Source organism: Blennius ocellaris (assembly GCF_963422515.1).
Source record: "Blennius ocellaris genome assembly, chromosome: 6".
Taxonomy (NCBI): domain Eukaryota; kingdom Metazoa; phylum Chordata; class Actinopteri; order Blenniiformes; family Blenniidae; genus Blennius; species Blennius ocellaris.
In genome coordinates this window covers 8,952,453-8,972,052 of record NC_137655.1, presented here as the reverse complement: position 1 = coordinate 8,972,052, position 19,600 = coordinate 8,952,453, and the positions used below count along the sequence as shown (strand labels likewise).

Sequence of the window (19,600 nt, the reverse complement as noted above, 5' to 3'; positions counted from 1 at the left end):
TATTTTTAATCGTTTGTCCTTTTATAAGAAGTTTTGAAAAAAGTCAAATCGACTGAGACTGTGAAATGAATTTCAAGCGAGAAAAATATTATTCCCGTTGTATTATGAACCCAGAATGTGGAGTGATAGAACAAACAAAGAGTTTGGTGTCTGTTCGTGAGACTTCACAGGGTGCGTTCAAAGCACCGGCACCGCAACTAATGATCGTTTTCATTAATAATGAATACAAGGACTTTTACCCTGATTAATCATTTATTGCCTGGTTCATAACTGTGGTTTTCAAACAGTGGTGTCGGCATCTCCTGGGGGCTTTCAGCGAGCTTCAGGAGCGGTATGAAAAATCTGAGGGTCAAAAAGATGCGTCTTGCATTTATTACCTTTTTCCCCTTATAATTACTGATGTGAAAAATACATGGAATTAAGTACAAGGTGAAAAAAATAAGACTTTCTGAATGTATTTTTAATATCACATAATGAGCTTTACTGGAAAAACACATGTGGAACAATAAGAGATTTATTTACCAGATATAAAGATTTACCAGATATTTCCAATTGCCACAAAAAAAATGTCTGCTTTTTATTGCATATGGACAAAACACTGCTGTTATAATATTAAGATGGACATTAGGTAGTCTACAATTAAAATGATCAAAAAAAAAAAAAAAAAAAACATTGAAAGGATTTTTTCCATATTTTACATTGTGCAATGACAAAATAATGTGAAATAGGGTAAAATGTGAAAAATCTGTACGTTAAAAAAAAAAGCTCAATTCAGTTTTTTTTCACACCAACAAACAAATCATTGCCGCAATGAGAGTCAGTAACTGAGACATACATTACCATAATATGCAGTTTCATTTGATTAGTTATACATGATCTTGATATTACGATAATAGAGCCAAAAGAAAAAGTTTACTTTGGAGAAAAAAAAGCCATTTAAAGAGGCAGCAGAGCTACAGATAGCACTTACAGTATTTCTTTCAACTCAAAAACCTTAGAGACTCATTGCTAAAAAAAATTATTTATACAATTACGCACCAAAGAATAATTATTTTGGCAGCTTTGATATTGTGTGATAAAATAATGTTTCTCCCGGATGCACCCATCATCGCCACCCAATCCACATCACTGATATTTTTGATTCAGCTGTTCGCAGGCAGAGAACAATTTTTACTTGGAAGTTTTAAACTTTAAATCTCACCAAAAAAAACCCATAGGAATCTTCTCCTGTAAAAGATGCTAAAAGCCTGTCAGACATGTCCCACATTTGACAGTCAATCTTTGCAGCAAATCAGAACCAAAATATGTCACTGCCAACATGGCACCTCTCGCTTTCCATTTTGGAAGTCGGGATCTGTCAGTGCACCTTCCTCTTGGCATCCCGTGGCCGTGATATCTTGCGTTGAATAAACACAGCTGTGTTTGGAGCTTGGGAGACACTTCTCGCTCAAAAGTTGTGCCATGTCCGCCCCGGCAACAGACCACTAACTCGCCATGTTTCGGAGCACAATCTGGCTTGATATCTGTGTGAATGGATGTTTGGCTGGTGTGGATAAGATCTGCCAGTCAAGACACACGAAGAGAGCTGTAGCTCAGGACAACGATGGCTATAATGGTAGAAAACTATCATAGTCATTGTGTTGTTTCTGGCTTTATATATCCACAACATGTTGGGAATAAACTTGTATATGTGCAGCTACTGTAACCCGGAAGGGTCGAACTCTAGCCAGCATTGGCGAAGCTTACGATGTTTCCCAACTGCAAGCGGGACTGGGCTTTCGAAAGGGTCAGAAAGGAACAGACAGCTGGATCTCTTGGTTAAACATGAACGGGCTGTTCTGTGACGGGCGCGTCGGCGGAGGTCACAGGAGGCCGTCTCAATCACAGACGGAGAACCTCTTCGTAAACATCATTCAAATTCCATCTTCGTTTTTCTTAATCTATTAGATGATAATGCAATGTCCTTCAGGTTGCTTTAGTTTATCACTGTGCTATAAAGTTGACTTGTATTGTGTATGCTTTGTTGGCCTTAGTCATACATCTTCAAACTGCAATTAAATGAATCCATTAATAATGTTAATGTATTCTAAACATGCACCGAATTGTTCATAACCTCTGACCACATTTTCAGAGAACGGATGGCATTTTAAGTTCCATTTTCAGCAAGCAACAACTGAAAATATGCATCTGAGGGCCAAATGTTTTAAAAGTTGGATAAATCTCTCAATGTAGAACAATCCATTAAAAATATTGAGCATCTCGCAAGCTGAAGTGATGACTTTTTTGGCAAAACACATTCTTTGGAGAATTTTTTAAAGACACAAGCTTAGGGTTTTGCACCCGAGCTCTCAAACACGTTGACACGGTTTACATTGAATACATTGTAAATCCGCAAGTGAGTCACTAATTTGGGCATGACTTCAAGAGCAGTCGACTTAGTAGCACGAGATTGACAGTGAGTAAGCAAGTGGTTACAAGAATGCAAACGAGTTATGCAAAATGGTGGCGAAAGTTTGCTCTTGGGGTCTATTCGTGGTATTTCTGGCAACAAATCCAAACCTTCTAATGTAGGTTATGCAAAAGCTCGCATCGACAAAGCCTGATAATGTATCTGGCCTGCAGCACCCAGCATGTACTGTGCTCACCAACGCTCATGGTTAACACCAATACTAAGCTGTCAGCACTACTGGGCACAACGCTGAGAGCGAGGGCGTGTCCTCTCCAACGCCAACGCCAACGCCAACACATAAGGTGCCAGACAGAGATAGGGGGGGACAGGGGTGAGAGACGAAAACTGAGTAAAAACGCAACAAGAATAGAAGAAACGCCAGAGGGACAAGGGGTCAAACAGGCAGAAGCTCAATGTTCAGACGTTCCAGCGTGGATTCCAACAAAATCTGCATGAGCTTGCTATATAACGAAAGATCCTCAAACACACAGCGTTCAACGCGCTGCGCGCTCGGCCCATCCCACAGTGTATACACATCTCAGCCTTTTCAAAGAGGCACAAACAATGGCTGACCTTTGGCCATTCTGCTATGCGGGGCCAGTTTATGATGTTGAACCAGGAGGCCGTCATTCCTACGCATCCTCTTCACAATTGACAGTCAGACCTGTGCCACGATGAGGCCACGGATGCTGGAAAAGACTAGTAGCAGCATCTCCTCTTTGAAACTGTTTTTAATGCTTGCACTCGTCATCCAAAGCATTGAATGTTCAATGTGAAGAGTAAAACTAGCACTAATCAACTGCCTTCATTCGTTGAGGTAAAATAACACAATATACTGTAATGTGATGGAGAGGCAGACAGAGAACACATTTCTTTCTGTAGGTAACCTACTTGGTGCCCTTGTCATCTTGTATAACGGCAGCAGATACTGGAGGAGGCAAACAATGACAATAATTTTGCTAATCATGAAATCATGCGGTTTAAAACCACTTAAAGTACTTGACAACAGACAAAAAAAAAAACTGTACATATGAGGCAGGAATAAAAGACAAAGAGAAATAATATATACTGGGAACAATTATTAAAATTAAGTGAATTTAAGCTGGATAGAAAAACATTTTGGGAACACAAATGGATAAAATGTCAAAATAATAATCCTAAACAACCAGATGGGGGAATCAAACTCACAACCGCTACCAACTGAGCCACAGCTGCTCTGGTGAGACACCACACAATGAGATTCGGAGTTTGATGCAGTAGATTCAGACACACAGTCGGGGATTAAATCACAATTTGCCTCTGGATCATTTCCACAGTTAAATTTAAACCAGTTGTCTTGGGATGTGGTGAGACTCCCGGTCTCTGAATCTGCTCCTCAGGGAGCCCCCCTTTCACCCTGTGCTAGTAAGTGCCATCTCTCCCAATTACCCCTGCCACACCTGCGCCTCTCCTGTCCTCCACCCCCAACCCACCCCCCCCATCCCTTCTCTCCAACACACAAGTCGTACAGCACATGGAAGACACATCCAGTTGCACTGTGTCAAGTAAAGCGTGTCCTGCTGCTCAGGGTGATTTAATCTTCACCAGCTGAGTCCATCCACCTTTTAAAGTCGTCACTTCTCCAGATCTGCGCAGAGCCTATGTCAAGTTCAACCTAGGATTCCTCCCAAGCACCCATTTATGAATATATCATGTGTATAAAAATAAAGACAGCAAAAGGGCATTTTTATTTCATGATGACAAACTTTGCTCCGTCTTATTTAGGCATTTGTTCTCCGCTCTCAACATATGTTTCAAGCACCAAAAGAAAAGGGATTCCCTTGCCTGACTGAAGGGTGATGCTATAAAAAAAAAAAAGAAGAAACCTCAATACTGGTATGTACTGTCTTTCATATGGCACAGCTCAAAGTCCATTCACACAGCGTCCCCAGGCTTCTATTATAGTCTTGTTGATTTCAATGGGAAATTATTCTCAAAAAACATAATTGCACATTTACAAGGAACCAATTATGGCATTTTGCAAGATGCACTTGGTCAGAACACCAAGTCAAAGTTGCGTCATAGAAGAAGTTATAAAGAGACATTTCTTTAATATCTATGGTGAATATACAAACGTTATCCAGCACAAATAAAAAAAATAATGGGTAAAAGAGCAAACTGGTCAGAAAACATTGAATGGACTGGACAATTTCTCAAAAGTCTGAAGGTAGTTTAGTTCTGCTGTGGGGAATCAAAACCTGTGGTAAAAATGCAACCAGCATTCACTTGTCAGCATATTAACAGGTTTGGTTTAATACTTTGCCAAGCTATCAAAAAGAGAAATGTATTGTTTTTGTGTCTACACAACTATACTCACTTGATCCAAGTAAGGGCCACAGCATCTAGGCTAATTGCACATAATGTATACTTGCATATATCAACGTTGAACATTGTAATATTTAGATAACCCCAATGTCTGAAAATACTTCTCTAGCATACCATCACGAAATAATCCTCGCTGTAATCGGCATGTCATAACAGCAATCAACTGCCTGGGATGATATCCCAATTTAAAATATGCTGTATGACAGGCCTAATTCCCAAGACGGCCAGCAATCATCGTCGTCAGACAGGGATTCCCACAGATATCCAGGTCAGAACAAAGTGCCAACATTAGTCCAGATCTGGTGAGTTTTAGATCTTTGCAGAAAAGTTGGAATGGGAATGGCCAGGTTAGTTGAGAATTGTGTGTAGTGGGCTACCAATATTGGAGATCTCTTAGTTGGAACCACACATTTTATGGAGGGGTTATGTTGCTTTGGTGAACACGGCTTCAAGGATTCATTCATACTTCCGTCAGCTTGCTCCTGATGCCGAGATCCCATTCAAGGAAGCGATGTGAGCCATGGCTCTAATGTCATTTTGCAGTTGCGATAAAGCAAAGAGAGGGGGGGATGGGGAGGAGGTGAGGATGGAAGAGACAAGAGGCGAGATGAAGAGGACAGAGCATGATGCATATGATGGGAGCTGCAGGCAGCAGACTGGCGAGCAGCAGGCAGCGGAGGAACCGACTGCGACCCAAAAGATGTGGCACGGACGGTTGAGGATTACGTCATCGAGAAAGAAAAAAAAGGAGGACGCCTCATCACAGCTCTCATCCATTACTTAACACCGCATAATTATCAGCTTTGTTTCCATGCATACTGCTTCTGTCACACTGAAAAACAATCATTAAATCAAAGAAGATTTTTTTTTTTAAGCAGGAGCCCAATAACCAGCTTCCTCTGTGACATCTCCCACAGCTGAGCAATGAATGAGCGGATCCCACATGCAGCTCTGTGCAGAATGAAATAAACAACATCACCGATCCCGACGCAAGTCACACAATGATCAGCCATTAACCGCTATCAAACGATGGATGCATATAAATATATCCGATGTTAAAGCGACGCTGCATCGCTTCCACTGAAGTCAGTCATTAAAGGGCTCATTGTATACTGTCAAATGAATGAGCCCCTGACGACCCACTTTAACAGCATATCTGCACCAGTCGAGTCCACAGAGTGAAGTTTTATTGGCGTAATAAACCCTCGGATGCATATTAATTGGATTATGCCCCGTTTCGCAGCTACGTTGAAGTGAAGGTTCGCAATATTGAATGGGCTAAGAGACAGCTAGCCAACAAGCAGGCTACACAAGGGGGATTAAATGCTTGTTTTAAAAAAAATACATGTGTGTTTTCAGCAAAGCAATGCTCAATGAGGCGCCATTAAGGAAAAACTAGCTGTGTTACATTCGCGGTATTTGTCGTGATTGGCCGTTTTAGCTGCGCTGGGAGCAACTTGGATAAAAGTGACAGCGCTAAGCTAGCTAAGCTAGCGTCAGCTGGTGGCCTGTGCGCGAGCGAGCGTCTTTTCTTACCGTCATAAACCGCTCCAGGGGGGTCCAGTTTTTAAGAATAAGAATCTTTTGCCGTGGGAGGAAATGGTTTGTGCGCGGGGCTATATAGCCCAAACATCCAAGATCAGTTCGCCCGCTGCCGATGAAACCCGTGCATCATCACTATCAGCGTCTTCATCAGCACTGGGACGCCCGGCGCTGCCTCACACATCCACCCGGCGGAGCGGGGCCTCCACCGGGCTCGACCCTGCGACTGGCTCGGCGACGACGGATAATCCACAGGACAGGAGCCCCCGCAGGAAGCATCGGCTAGACGCGGCGGGCAGCAGTCATTTCAGGTCGGGAGATTTAAGAAATATAATCCCACGCATGCGTGAAATAAAAATAAATAAAAGAAAAAACACTTCAATCGGCACAAAGGGTTGGACGTGGGAAAGAAAGTGGCCGTCAGATCACGATTCAAACGTTGCGTTTGTGACTTTCCCACCAGGAGCCCGTCCGCGGATGTGTCTGTCTCTCTCTGCCTCTGCAGCTGCTCTCTCTGCCCGCCTGCCTGTCTGCTGGCAGCGCAGCAGCGCGGTGCGCCGACGTAATGGCGCAAGGCGCACGCGCAGGAGGGGGCGGGGCTTTCCACTCAGAGGCGCGCTGTTTGTTACTGAGCGCACCCAGGTGGCCTCAAGACGCATTCCTGCACTTCACAGTCTGCGCAGATAAACGTGGAAAATTGGTGGATGTTGCGCACTTAAAATGATTGCAATACGGTTCACATTTTAAGGAAAAACAGATGCACGCAAATCTATCAAACACATCAAAATCATGGATGTAGACAACAAAACACCTGAATAAAACAATCCAGTGGAATCCTAGACAAGGAAAAGGAAATTGATTTATTTAGCTCCATTGAGACACAAGGCAATCCACAAGGCTTTATAATGAAATAAAGAAAATACATTAAAGCAAGGCGATTAAGGCATCTTAATCTTAAGTGATTAAGACTATTTAAAGACATTAAAATAAAGTAATTAAGCAAAGCATAAAAGGGAGAATAAATAAAGTAAAACCTTTATTAGGATAGAGGCAATAAAATAGGTACAAAAAAGGAACAATAAAAAGGTACAATAAAATAGGTTTATTTTTCATTGGCAAGCCTGAACAGGGTTTTAAGGCCCGGTTTAAAAGAAGTGAGTGCGTTAGCAGTCTTCAGGTGTTGAGGAAGTTTGTTCCACGGGGACATAGGACCCCTCACCAGTGGAACAAACTTCCTGAACTAACTGAAATGCGACTGCTGAAAGCAGCATCGCCCAATGTTTTTATTCTGCACTGAGGAACAACTGGAAGTGATAAAACAGATGATCTGGGCTTTTGTAGATCTGGGTTCAAGAATCCATTTATCTTCTATACTATTTCATCTGAGGATTGCGGGGAACTGGGCTGATCTCAGCTGACTATTGTCAAAACTAAATACACATGCTTGTATGACACATACATGGCGAACTGACAAGAAGCAAACCAGCCCCCCCCCCCCCCCCCCCCCCAAGTAAAAAAAGAAAGACTCTTGTCCTGAACTCTACATCAGGGATCATATACTATGTGGTTCTTTATGTACATTTATATTTTCTGAAGTTTCAGTGCATATTAATGTTTTGTGCTCATGAAATAAAATAAAATCAAAGCATATTTAGTCAACTGTGATTCAATTCAGTTTTATGATTAATGGCCACAGCTATTTTTTAAGCTGATTTCCATTCAGAAAAACATAGAGAGACCCCCTCAACCCCCACCCAACCACCCAAGAAAAAGAAAAAAACATAACAAAATGATACGAGCACACAAATTCAAATCCATAGTCAACCTATATTTCATTAAAAAAAAAACATTTAATCAAGTGGTTGAATTCAAGAACTTGTGACTTTCTCATTGAAAGACAAAGTCTAAGATTTATATTCTTCTTATGAAACCTTATCTTTCACTGCTGAATGGATCAATGACAGTGTCCTACATGAGAACTGTGAATTTGCCTGTCTGAGGCTGTTGGGCTCGTAACATGGACTGTACTGACATCAAGTGGCTCAAAATGAAACACGGATCAAACAATGGACCATTGTGTCCCTTGAAGAGTCTTCTGCACAATGAAGTGAAGCCAATGAAGCGGAGGACGAGATGAAGACAATAAGCCCAGTGTTGTTCATGAGTCTGTTGCACAAACAATGCTGGGTTGTCTATCAAATGATGGACTGAACTAGAAATTCAAAGCTTATTTTTTTGCCTACCTCCTTCAAACACTCCTTAGCTTTATCTCGACCTCCTTTAAAGCATGACTTGATTTGACTGCAGGATTATTTAGAACAGCTTTTTTTTCTTTGCTGAAACATCTCCTTTCAAGCCCACACAATCACCACAGTTCGTGTTCTGATGACTCGATTTCACCACGTCATGTCATGGAGCTTTAACACCATCCAATCAACAGCAACATGTTTTTGTGGCTAATTTCAGGGCTTGTCTATCAATGAAAAAAACATGCAACAAAGTGCCTGTGTATGTCGATCCGTCACCATTAATTACACACCACTGTCTTGAGCTCAGTCCATAGGGTGGAAGATTTCTAATGTAATTAAAGGAGCTTATCTTGAGTCTTGTTAATAGGCAGACAGATGACCTCCGGTAATGTGAGTGCTATGCAATGAATTCAGAGGTGCCATGATGCATAATTAGGTTGTTAAGATTTAATAGTTTAGTTAGGGCCACGGAAATGTCAAGCCTTTAGAGAGCATGGTATATTGTTTTGCTTCACATAGTGAATAACAAACATAAAAAAAGGGTAGTATAACAGGAATCATCATTTATGATACCATCTGAGGGATCTTTAGGTCTTATGTTATGAAAATGATCGAAGTTATTGAAATAATGCATCTTGTAATATCAGCCACCAGATGGTGTCATGAGTTACAAGTTCATCTTGTTTTCAATCAGTCAAATAAAAGAAACAAACCATTACAAAGCCAATATTATCAATCACCAATAGGAACATTCTCTGCATGCACCATTTTGGATTGTCGCTCTATACAATTAAATTTTACAGTCAAATAAATCAATTTCTTTCCAATAACATTTAGTTTTCTATTTCTATTCTGCCCTCCACTGAGTGAAAAGATAAATGAGGATGTTCTTATTTCTCTGCAGGCGGTTACAAAGTATCCAGTTGAGCATGTAAACATGTAGAAATTAAGGTCAAAACGCCAATGATTATGTACTATACAGCTACTAATTTAATCTCAGTGAGCCTTGAGAAATTTCCTCTCGTATAATAAAAAAGAAAGAAAAATTAATTTCTTTCATTTTGGAAAATAATACCCAAATAATTTTATATAACATGTTAAATGATGAAAACAACCCAAACTATAAAATCAAATGCATAAACATACAGATTCCAATAATCTTTGGAATCAATTTGTATATTCAATTTTAGAAGTTCAAACATGACCCACTATTATTCAAATTCTCATCACAAATTAATTCCAGGTTTCAAAGGATTAATCAGTAGTGTCCATGAATATGAATAAATCACAATTTCTTGTCATTTGAAGGGCATATAATTGACCTCCAGTCTTCTCCTTCAATCTTAAGGAGTCACATGTTTTATTTAAACTGTAGTTACAATCAGCTGATCTTAAATTAGTATTTACCAAAATCATTAAATATTTCCTCCTTTTGTGTATGTCTCAATATTTTGGTCAATATGTGGATACTTGCCTTCAAATGATCTGCAAAGCTTTCCATTTGGCTTTTAAAAACACATACACAGCCACACAAATCCCTTTTTCTTGGCATTGAGCCTCCCATTTGTCGTTTATGGAAAGTTCAAGAAAATAGCATTTAGAAATTCCCATTTCCCAGCTTGAAACATCACGAAGCACAACTACGTGGAATTATGTTTAGAAGATCAATTTGATTTACTTTATTGGGACAAGCAACCAGTGATAGCAAGGGAAATTGTTTTGACTAAAACCTTTCCTGTATTTTATTCAACTCTTAAATACACCATTGATTCAACACAGTGTATCATTAAGAAATCCTAAGGAAGCCATGTCTGTCTCTCAGCTCTCAAATCTCTCACTTTCCTCGTCGGAATTCCCAGTCTCACAGTGTACTCTGTGTCCCGACTGGTAAAGTTGGAATTTTCCCACTTCCCGGCTATTCCTCGAAGCAAGGAAAGGAATGGCAAGGCACCCGTACAGTTTTTTTTGGTTTTGGAAAATTGACATACAAGTAGAATATTTAAAGGAAAAGTACATTTTAAGTTATGATCTCCTATATCTCATTACTGGTCACTCATTTCAAATGTATCCACATCACCACATGCACAGGCATAAAAATACTTTATTAGAGTCCTCAAATGCATTTCCTCCTTGCAAAAGAGCTGCAAAATGCTGGTTTATTATCTGAAACTTTCCTTTTCCTTTCTAAAAGACACAGCCTGCAACACGTGTTGAAAAGTATATGAAATCCCTGTGTAACTGAAATGCTTTCAAGTGTTTAACCAGTCCACTCGGAGGTAAATTACAGCTACAGATTTTAATCCTCACTACGAGCTTCTTGTTCACACTTTCTCCTCTTTGAGCAGAGTGAGGATGCCGTCCCTCCTGGACGTGTACGGCGTGTGCTTCAGCTGGAAGATGTTAGCCGGGAACAGGTTGCCACTGGGAGCATACATCTCCTCCCCCTTCGTCCCCATCAGGGAGCGTAGCGTCCGATTCCTGGTCAGGATTTTGTTGTAAAACTCCACCCCACCTTTGGCGTAATCGCGGGACACTTTAGCCGCGTTGCGATCCGAGCTGCACTCCACCCACTGGCCCACGGCGTCCGAGGCGAGGAAGTAGGAGACGGCTCCGATGGCCAGCGCGAGGAGGTTGGTGGCCCCGCGGAGCAGCACGGGCCCGGCGTGAAGCCCAAACACCTGCTTCAGCACCGTGCTGTACACCCACACCCCGGCGAGGCAGAGCGGCGCCACGGATGCACCGATCAGGGGTCCGCCGGACTGCAGGCGGGCCACCTCCCGCGCCAGGGCGAACTTCTGTGCCTCCGGAGAAAGCACCAGCGCCTCCTGCAGCGTGGCGCCCGTCTCGCTGCTCCAGTCCACCGTTTTGCCGTTGATGAAAATGGTGCGGTTGGTGATTCCGCTGGGGTCGTCCGTGGTGCTGTTGAAATTGGCCGGAATGCCGACCTGGGCCCCGGCTGGAAGCCACGGGACGCCGGCGCCAACCGGGTGGAAACCGTAGGAGGCGAAGGCCGAGAAATTTTTGGTTGTGGCGACACCATAGTCCTTCAACACCTACAAGAAGTCAGACAAACGTCAAAACTCGAGAAGTAGTATAGGCACTGTGTGCACCATTCATTTAAATCTTTCTTCAACCTTAACAGGCTCCATGAATTCTTTACATGCCATCATCTACATTATTGTTTAGGTGCAGGTCACAAACTGGGGTAAAAGGTCTTTTCTTCAATAAAACAGAATCCCTCCCTCACAACTGCCAGCTTCTCAGTATTCCCTCCGCTGAGATGAAAAGCCGGGGCATCGTCCTTGATAGCCCATCATCAATAGTTATACAGATTCCGCATATTTCCATCTATTATACGTAAATACTTGCGTTCCAGTGGCTAAAAGCTTCCCAACATGCTGAAACAGGCGGGGGGGGGGGGGGGGGGTTCTGGTGGATAGGGAGAGAAGAGATTGAGAATGGCCTCGAGGGAGGTGGGATATACTCCCACTTTCCATCTGCAGCATCAACTCTCAAGACTCAAAACTCACTCGTTCAATATTGTCCTACCTGTAATTACACAGTTCAATATTTCATCATGTATCTGATGTGTTGTTTTTATTTAGCTTTTATTATTGTTATCCTTGAGTGTTTTGGAGACTGTTTTAATAAAAAAAAGTACCATTAATATAATTTTCCTTTAATTTTGAGGCATGTCTTTGATAAGGGCTGTTCAAAGTGTGGGTGATGAGCCCCCCTAATAGAGCTTGAACTACTTTCCCCACCTTCAGCAATCAGACTAAAGCCATTTATGTAAATGTGTGTAAATGTTCCTTAAAGACACACAAAATACGCCGCCTGGGCATGGTCGAGCTTGCGACTGAGAACAGCATTCAACAGCATTAAAGGATTGTCTGAAGAATTTCACGATTGAAAAACTCATAGAACAGTGAGGAATACTGGGCCTGATAATTTAGAGGTCGACAATTAGGTGAATTTCCAACAGAAACAATTTTTATGTTTCTTATCCCATCCACATATAAATACACAGATTTCTCAAAGTTATCAAAATGTTAGTAAACGTAAAAAAAAAAAAAAAAAATAGAAGCTCCCATCACAAACAGTACCTGCTGAAAAACACTCTCCAGCTTTTCTGACAGGGTGTCCGGCTGTCCTTTGTGCCAGGCCTGGTACAGCTGACGGTACGACTGGTCGGGGCAGACGTGGTAGAAAATATTGGCCGCAAAGACCCCACCGCAACTCGCAAGGAGCAGTGGCGTCCGGTACTTCTGAAGAAGAACAGAGTACTTGAGGAAACTCGACGCCATGATCCGATCGACGGGTGAGCTCGGTGTGGACGGCTTCAGTAGACGACGTCTGGAAGAGGTTAAACAAACAGAAACACACTTTAAACAACCGATGGTAAAATACAGATTTATTCTCTCTCATTCAGGCCAGAAAGAGTTTGATTCAAGGATTGTGTCTCTGTTGTATCCAAAACAGACAGCAGATCGGACAACAAAAACAAATCAGTTACAATAAATTAATATATGTAGTAAATGTGGGTGCAATGTTTAGCACTGAAACCTCACAGCGAGAATGTCCCGGTTCAAATCCAGAGATGTTTCTGTAAGGGTTTTCTTCTGTCGACAACAAAATTTAGTCACATATCAATAAATCAGAAACGTTGCAGTTTGAAGCAATGGGGATGTTGAGCTGGACTGTATGTGTGCCGTTTCTAATAGTTTGGTCATCCCATTAATATACACAAAAGTGCAGAATATTAAAAACACAGCTAATGTGGGAGTTCAACACCAAGAAACGGTGACCTCATAAAGGCACATGCTCTAAAGTAAAACTTTCCAGACAATATCAAACAAGGCTGAGTATGATTGCCATTGTAAAAACAGGGATTGCACAGAAATGTACCAGCTCATCAATATGCAAATATTGTGTGTTACTTTAGTTCACTACAATTGAAGTAAAACTGCCTGCGTTTGGCTTTTCTAATTGAAATATGTGCGATTCTTTCAGTCTTATGATGTTATATTTTCATTTCATGTAGACTTTTGCATGGGGTTTGAGACATTTGGACACATGAGTCTTGCAGAAAAAAAAATTACTTGTACCTGTAATGCCTCGTACCTGGGCACACTGAACTGAATGACTACATCAATATAAATGACAGTAGATGATTGGTGATCTAAAAATTTGAGATAAACCTAACACAAGTAACATAAGAGCACGAGTTTCATTGAAGTAAACCATGTGGTAAATCTATTGAGAAGAATGGTTTAATTTCAAAACACTTTTTAGCTTTAGGTAGCCAGGCTCTTCATTTCATTCCAGTGTAAACTTTTGAGCTCACAGGCTCACAGTTTGCAGCTGGTGTGTGCAGATTAGCACATTTAGCTTCACTACAGTCTGACAGAAGTGTGATCTCAGCGAACTGATCCACCAATCAAGCACGCGTTCATCTTCTCTACTGGGGTTTTTATTTGGCGGAGGACGCCGATTTTGGTATTAAAAAAACAAACTCACATGCTCTGCACATCTTTACAAGGACAGCAGTTCAGTTACATGAAGACAGATCGACGCCGTAAAGCAGTATGCTCAGCCGTTTCGCGACAGTTTTACGACACTTGGTTGCCAGGCCCGTTTGTGTTATTCAGCACCGGACGCCAGTAAAAACTCCAGTCTAACCCTAAACCCAACTTGTTGAGGTTTGTGAAAATATATTAACTAGATATAGAAACCTTCATAATACTGCTTTTGTACTTGTTTGTTATCATTTATTTTGCTGTCACAAAAATTTGAAATCCTGTATTATCATTATAATTATGCACTGTACAAAAAAAGGAGATCTTCTCCTCGCACAGTGCAAACAATTTAAAAAATGGAGCAATAGAAATTATGCGATATAATAATAAAAAAAACAATGATGTTGCAATACATTAAAGAATAGTGCAACCTGGCAATGTGTTTACAGATGTTTGACTCTGATGTGCAGGCTGTGAATCAATGAATGCATGAATTTAATGTGGGTTTGACTGGGAAAAAAAATTTTCTTAGTCTGTTTGCTTTTGGTTTGATACCCCTGTAGTGCCTGCCTAAGGGCAACAAGTCAACCAGGTAGAAACCAGGGTGTGAGCTGTCCTTGAAGATGTTTTGCACCCTGCTGCTGAGGTATCACTTGTTTGTTTTCATCAAAGTGAAAATAATAAACAAACAACTGAAAATTCATTCAACATTTCTAACATTACCACCAATTTCGCCACTCTTCTTTTCAATAACGGTGACAAGCATTCGATCCATGGATTCAGTTTCTTTATCTGTTCATGACAAACCACAGCCTCCTAGCGCTGTGCTGTTTTCCTTCATGGTAAACCTCAGTAGGGTTTAAGTCCAGTGAAGAAGGGGGCTATATCATTTTCCTGTCAGGCCATGCAGTGGAAGACTCTGGTGCATGCGATGGAACCCTGCCCTGAATAAAAATCATAGTCTTCTACTCTTCTTGAAAAATCTAGCCTTTTTTCTTTACCATTTCTTGAAGAAAATGTCATCTTCAAGTACATCTTCAACTGTAGCTCATCATGTTGATACCTGCCCATACCAGAGCCCCACCTCGACCTTGTTGAAGATTTGTGTCCATGACTGATTCTTTGTAAATCTTTTGCAGTTAATTTAAATGGTTTTCTCAACACACTTCTTTGGATCCTGTTGACATTTCGTGACAAAAATGTTTGATAGTACTATGATTATGACCCAATATCCTTGCTTCAAGCATACCCCCCCCCCCCACACACACACACACTTATTAAAAAATATAATATTTGACCCTTCAGAGTCAGTCACCCATCATCACCCCTTAATGACAAACTGATCCAATTCTTTGAACAATTTCAACTTCTCAAATTTATTGAAAGATAAGAAAGTGCAGTTTGATCCTGAGATAGAAGAATAGACAATCACAGTATGCCAAAACAAAAAAATAGTTCCATTATAAACCAAAACAAGTGGAAATGCTAGAGGAAAATATTAACTGTATTTCACTTTACTTCAGTAACTTCAGCATTTTTTTTTTAACAGACTCAACAGTACTATACAAAAATAATCTTTTTCAACATTTGATGTCACAACGTCCTGAGTTTGGAGGGATTAATGAGAGAAATGAGTAGGATTTCTTGGCTCCTGACCAAGGTCTGTATTTATAGGAGACAAAGCAACTCTGAGTTATGGTCAATCTCAAGCCTGTTTCTGTGTTTCACCTTCAGCTGAAGCAAGAGCTGAGAGGACACACTCATAGAGACAGGTATCTTATAAAACTAATATACAAATATTGACATTATGGAATAACCTAAAAATAGTATTTAACAGGGATATGTTATATACTATTATTTATATTTATTTTCATATAACATTACCCCCCCCTTCAGCCTTGTAAACAAATTGCTGTTATTTCTACTTAACATTCTATGCTGCATGTTGTTGAGACACAATTTATCACAACGGTATAAATAAAGTATATCTATATATTTTGCTACTCTGGCCCACTCAAGATCAAATTAAACTGTATGTGGCCACTCAACTAAAACTATTTTGACCCCCCTGAACTATGCTCTTCAATGGCAAGCTTCATGATATTTGATGTTAGTGCACGTCATCAGTTTGTTCTTTGCCACAACCAGTTGAGATCTTTGTTTGAAAATTGAGAATTCATATTCTTATGTGAAGAATAATAACACACCAACATAATTCACTCAAGGGTTGTTTCATTCATAACATTTGTAATTCCAACATGGTACATGTCTATATAATTACAGAAATAACAGTCTACTTCCATTTCTTTTTTTTAAATAAGGCCAATATTTGGCATGTGCAAAAGTACAGTAGTCCCAGAAAATCTGTACAATGCACACCCACTACCATTATTGGGAAAACTCTGAACCAAGCCGACCAACATGGAAAGTAACTGAAATCGTTTAACATCAAACATGTTTCAAAAAGGTGCAAAGATATAGTTATGATGATCATGACAAACTGAAAGCAGGTTTTACCCTCAACCTTTTATTCAGGACCTTTGACTCACAGTCACGGTGTGATTCAGTGGGAGAATCTTCAGTGGGAGGCCCCCCCAGGTGTTGATGTATGGGAATAGCTCCTCAGTGAATGTGTGCGTGAAGACATGTATGACAGCGTGACTGTCTGGATCCAAGAAGCACAACCTCCCACTGTTGTAGTCCAGCACCACCCTGACCCTCAGGGGCAGTGGGTCCATCAGTGGGAGCACGGAGACCATCTCCGGAGGGGAGTACGCTGTGAACTTGCACTTGTCGAACCTCACCATCCATAACCCCGACAGTACGTTCCTTCTCATCTGGGCATCCTGGGTACTCACACCCAGCGCCCACACCGGATTGTTCCCCACCTCTACGTCCCAGATGTGGATTCCTGAGGTGAAGCCCTCCCAGCCCAGGACAGAGTGGTGAATCCTCTCTGGGGTCGTGGAGAGGATGTTGCGGGGCAGTTTGGGGCCACACCGGACACTGGTCAGACCCTCAGACAGCTCCAGCTCCTGGTGGGCGGTGCTGGGGTTGAGGAGCACAGGACTGTAGGTCACGATCTCTTTCATTTTGTACCACACAATGAAGCCCACGTTGCCCAGGTGTTTGGCGACGTCGACGCCTGTGTTCTTGACCTCCTTGGGCTCCGGGAGGGGGCGCTGCACCTTCTTTGTAATGTCGTCAACTTTCAATAAAAAGGATGTGTTGTCTCCGCTCAGGCCCTCCTCTATGGAATTGATAGAACTTTCCAAGGCGACTATTTCCCGGTTCAATTCGTTAATTGCGTCATTCACCTCCTTGGTCTTGAGCCCCTCCTCCTCTCTCAGAGCCTCTATCCGGGTCTTCTCCTCTATGTCCAGAAAGTCCCGCAGCACCCGGAACTCCTCCCGTATCTTCTCCTCGGTGTCCCGGGCTTGACTCTTGACGTCCAGCCTCAGCCAGCCGCTTTTGGCGGTGCAGAAATTGACCAGCCTCTGGCGTAAAGCGGGCAGGAGCTGTGCCAGGTCGGACCGGTGTCTGTTCGCCGCTTCGTCCGTGGGGATGCACGCGTGGTCCCGGTGCTCCTTGGCGCTACTGCAGACCACGCACAACGGGATGCGGTCGTCCAGACAGTACAGCTTGAGCTTCTCGTAGTGCTGGTTGCAGATCAGGCCGGACTTCAGCTCCAGCTGGAAGGCGTCGCACAAGTTTCTAAGCACCAGGTTTCGGACGGGAGCCCCGCGAGCAGTCACGGCTTTGCAGAAGGGGCACTCCCGCCGGCCTTTGGTCCTCCACCACTGGGACACGCAGGAGGTGCAGAAACTGTGGCTGCACCGAAGAACCACCGGGTCCTTGAAGATGTCCTGGCATACCGGGCACATCAGGTCTTCATGGGGGAACGACCACATAGACGACATGGCCTCGGTTAACTTTTGGTTTCCCTTTAAATTTGTTTGTTTTTATACCAAGTTCCTTGTACGGAGGCCCTAAAGGGACAAAACTGTTCGGCGCGTCCCTTCCATTGGGCTGCACTCGCTCTTAACGCGACACCGACCGACCAGACAGAGTATTACACAAAGCACAACTTAAAATACTCCCTAAGATTTCTTTTCACCCAAATAGTGCGTATACAACATTGTAACTTGGTTATTAAGTCTGGCAAATGGAGAAACTGTGTAACTATCAGGTAAAATAATGATGGAGTCCTATGTGGTATCTAGATTCCAAACAAGACAATCTGAAAGATTGGAAATAAATGCACAAGGATAACTTCCGAGGGAAATGTGTGTTTATATTTATTTTATACAATAATGTCAAATGAAATTAGAAGCTGATTACACACGCACGCACACACACACACACACACACACACGCACAAACAAACACAGACTCAGCCTTTTAAAGTGCAAGAGATTATATTAAATATGATATAGTGAAGTCAGTTGTTGTTAGTCCGTTTTTGTGTGAACAGCAGAGAAAATATCAAAATATTTGTATTGAATTAATGTTTGAGTGAAACGGAAAATAGATTTAATTTACATTGCAGTCAAAAGGCATATGCTCATTCAAAAGCAGAGGAGATTGGAGAACAAACCTCAGTCCCAGTCAAAAAAGAAAAAGGTGCGATTTTTGGTATATGGAGGAGTTTTTCATTGAAGGTATTTATGTGTATTATACCACCTCTGAGCTGGACAACAATGCCAAATAGGACAATGACAAGAAGCAGACACTAGCTGACATAAGCAGTTCTTGGCTGCACATGCAAGGCTGTCGTGCACGGAGGAAATGAAAGCTGTGCACATACTGCTAAGAGGACTTCTCAGTATCTTCCGATGACACAATGACCTCAAACAACATTTGAAATCACCAAATTCAGCAACTGCAAGTGTTGAAAAGTGTCATTCTTGCATTGTTTTGATCAGAGTGTAGAAGTAATGGGTGGGGATGACCAACACTTTTACAAGGATGGGTGTGGTTGTGACTGAGCACAGACAGCATGGAAATCCCTGGGATGTGTGTGTGTGTGTGCGTGCGTGGTTGCATGTGTTTCCTCTGTGGTGGACAGGCAACTCCCTGAGACCCTCAGATAAAGAGGTAGAGGACTGAGGGATCTTTTGCACTCTTCCTCAGCCTCACTGTATTTTGGGTCTTAGTCATTCACAAACCAGAACACATCAGTCATCTGTAAACTGTGAGCTCAACCCCCTGATAGAGGCCACATTGTCAACTCCAATTTAATTCAAGGGATGTGTCCGACATTTTTTTCTTGACCTCTGTTACCCTAGAGAGAATAAATCACACTTACCGTTGTCTCGAAATGTTCACCCGCTTACCACATGGCGTCATGGTTGAACCCCATGGGAGGAGTCTGTGCATGCAGGTGGTCTTTACACAATTGAGACCACTGTAGGTTTTTTGATTTTCAAGCAGTTAAACTTGGCTTATGTGGACTCCAAACATAGATTGCTGGGCTC

The 19,600-nt window shown here is 42.0% G+C and overlaps 3 protein-coding genes across 4 annotated transcripts in view; all 3 read right to left on the bottom strand.

Moving 5' to 3' along the window:
* Positions 1-6,855, bottom strand: part of ptpn4a (protein tyrosine phosphatase non-receptor type 4a) — a 74,953-nt gene extending 68,098 nt beyond the window's left edge. Inside the window, exon 1 of the mRNA XM_080498338.1 lies at positions 6,350-6,855. The gene's annotated coding sequence lies outside the window, so the exon portion shown is untranslated. The remainder of the gene's footprint in view (positions 1-6,349) is intronic.
* A 3,564-nt stretch (positions 6,856-10,419) lies between these two features.
* tmem177 (transmembrane protein 177) lies at positions 10,420-14,200 on the bottom strand. 2 transcript variants are annotated; one of them, XM_080498239.1, is made up of 4 exons: positions 14,125-14,135; positions 13,176-13,226; positions 12,711-12,960; positions 10,420-11,657 (listed from the first exon to the last, which is right to left on the bottom strand). In XM_080498239.1, exons 3-4 carry the CDS (start codon positions 12,909-12,911, stop codon positions 10,926-10,928), a joined length of 933 nt encoding a protein of 310 aa, XP_080354365.1. In that variant the 5' UTR covers positions 12,912-12,960; positions 13,176-13,226; positions 14,125-14,135; the 3' UTR covers positions 10,420-10,925. The 2 variants fall into 2 exon arrangements, with proteins under 2 accessions (XP_080354365.1, XP_080354364.1); XM_080498238.1 differs by lacking the exon at positions 13,176-13,226 and having other exon boundaries at positions 14,125-14,200.
* Positions 14,201-16,654: 2,454 nt separating this feature from the next.
* LOC308131418 (zinc-binding protein A33-like) lies at positions 16,655-18,074 on the bottom strand (the record flags this gene model as incomplete). The annotated part of the gene is made up of 1 exon (XM_080498146.1): positions 16,655-18,074. Exon 1 carries the CDS (start codon positions 18,041-18,043, stop codon positions 16,655-16,657), a length of 1,389 nt encoding a protein of 462 aa, XP_080354272.1. The 5' UTR covers positions 18,044-18,074.
* Positions 18,075-19,600: the final 1,526 nt, after the last annotated feature.

Bases quoted from the DNA above. Each gene is read 5' to 3' on its own strand.
- tmem177 (XM_080498238.1), bottom strand. From the start codon at position 12,911: ATGGCGTCGAGTTTCCTCAAGTACTCTGTTCTTCTTCAGAAGTACCGG. The intron at 11,658-12,710 runs GTACTGTTTGTG...GACTTCTTGTAG, and splicing joins TGGAGAGTGTTTTTCAGCAG to GTGTTGAAGGACTATGGTGT.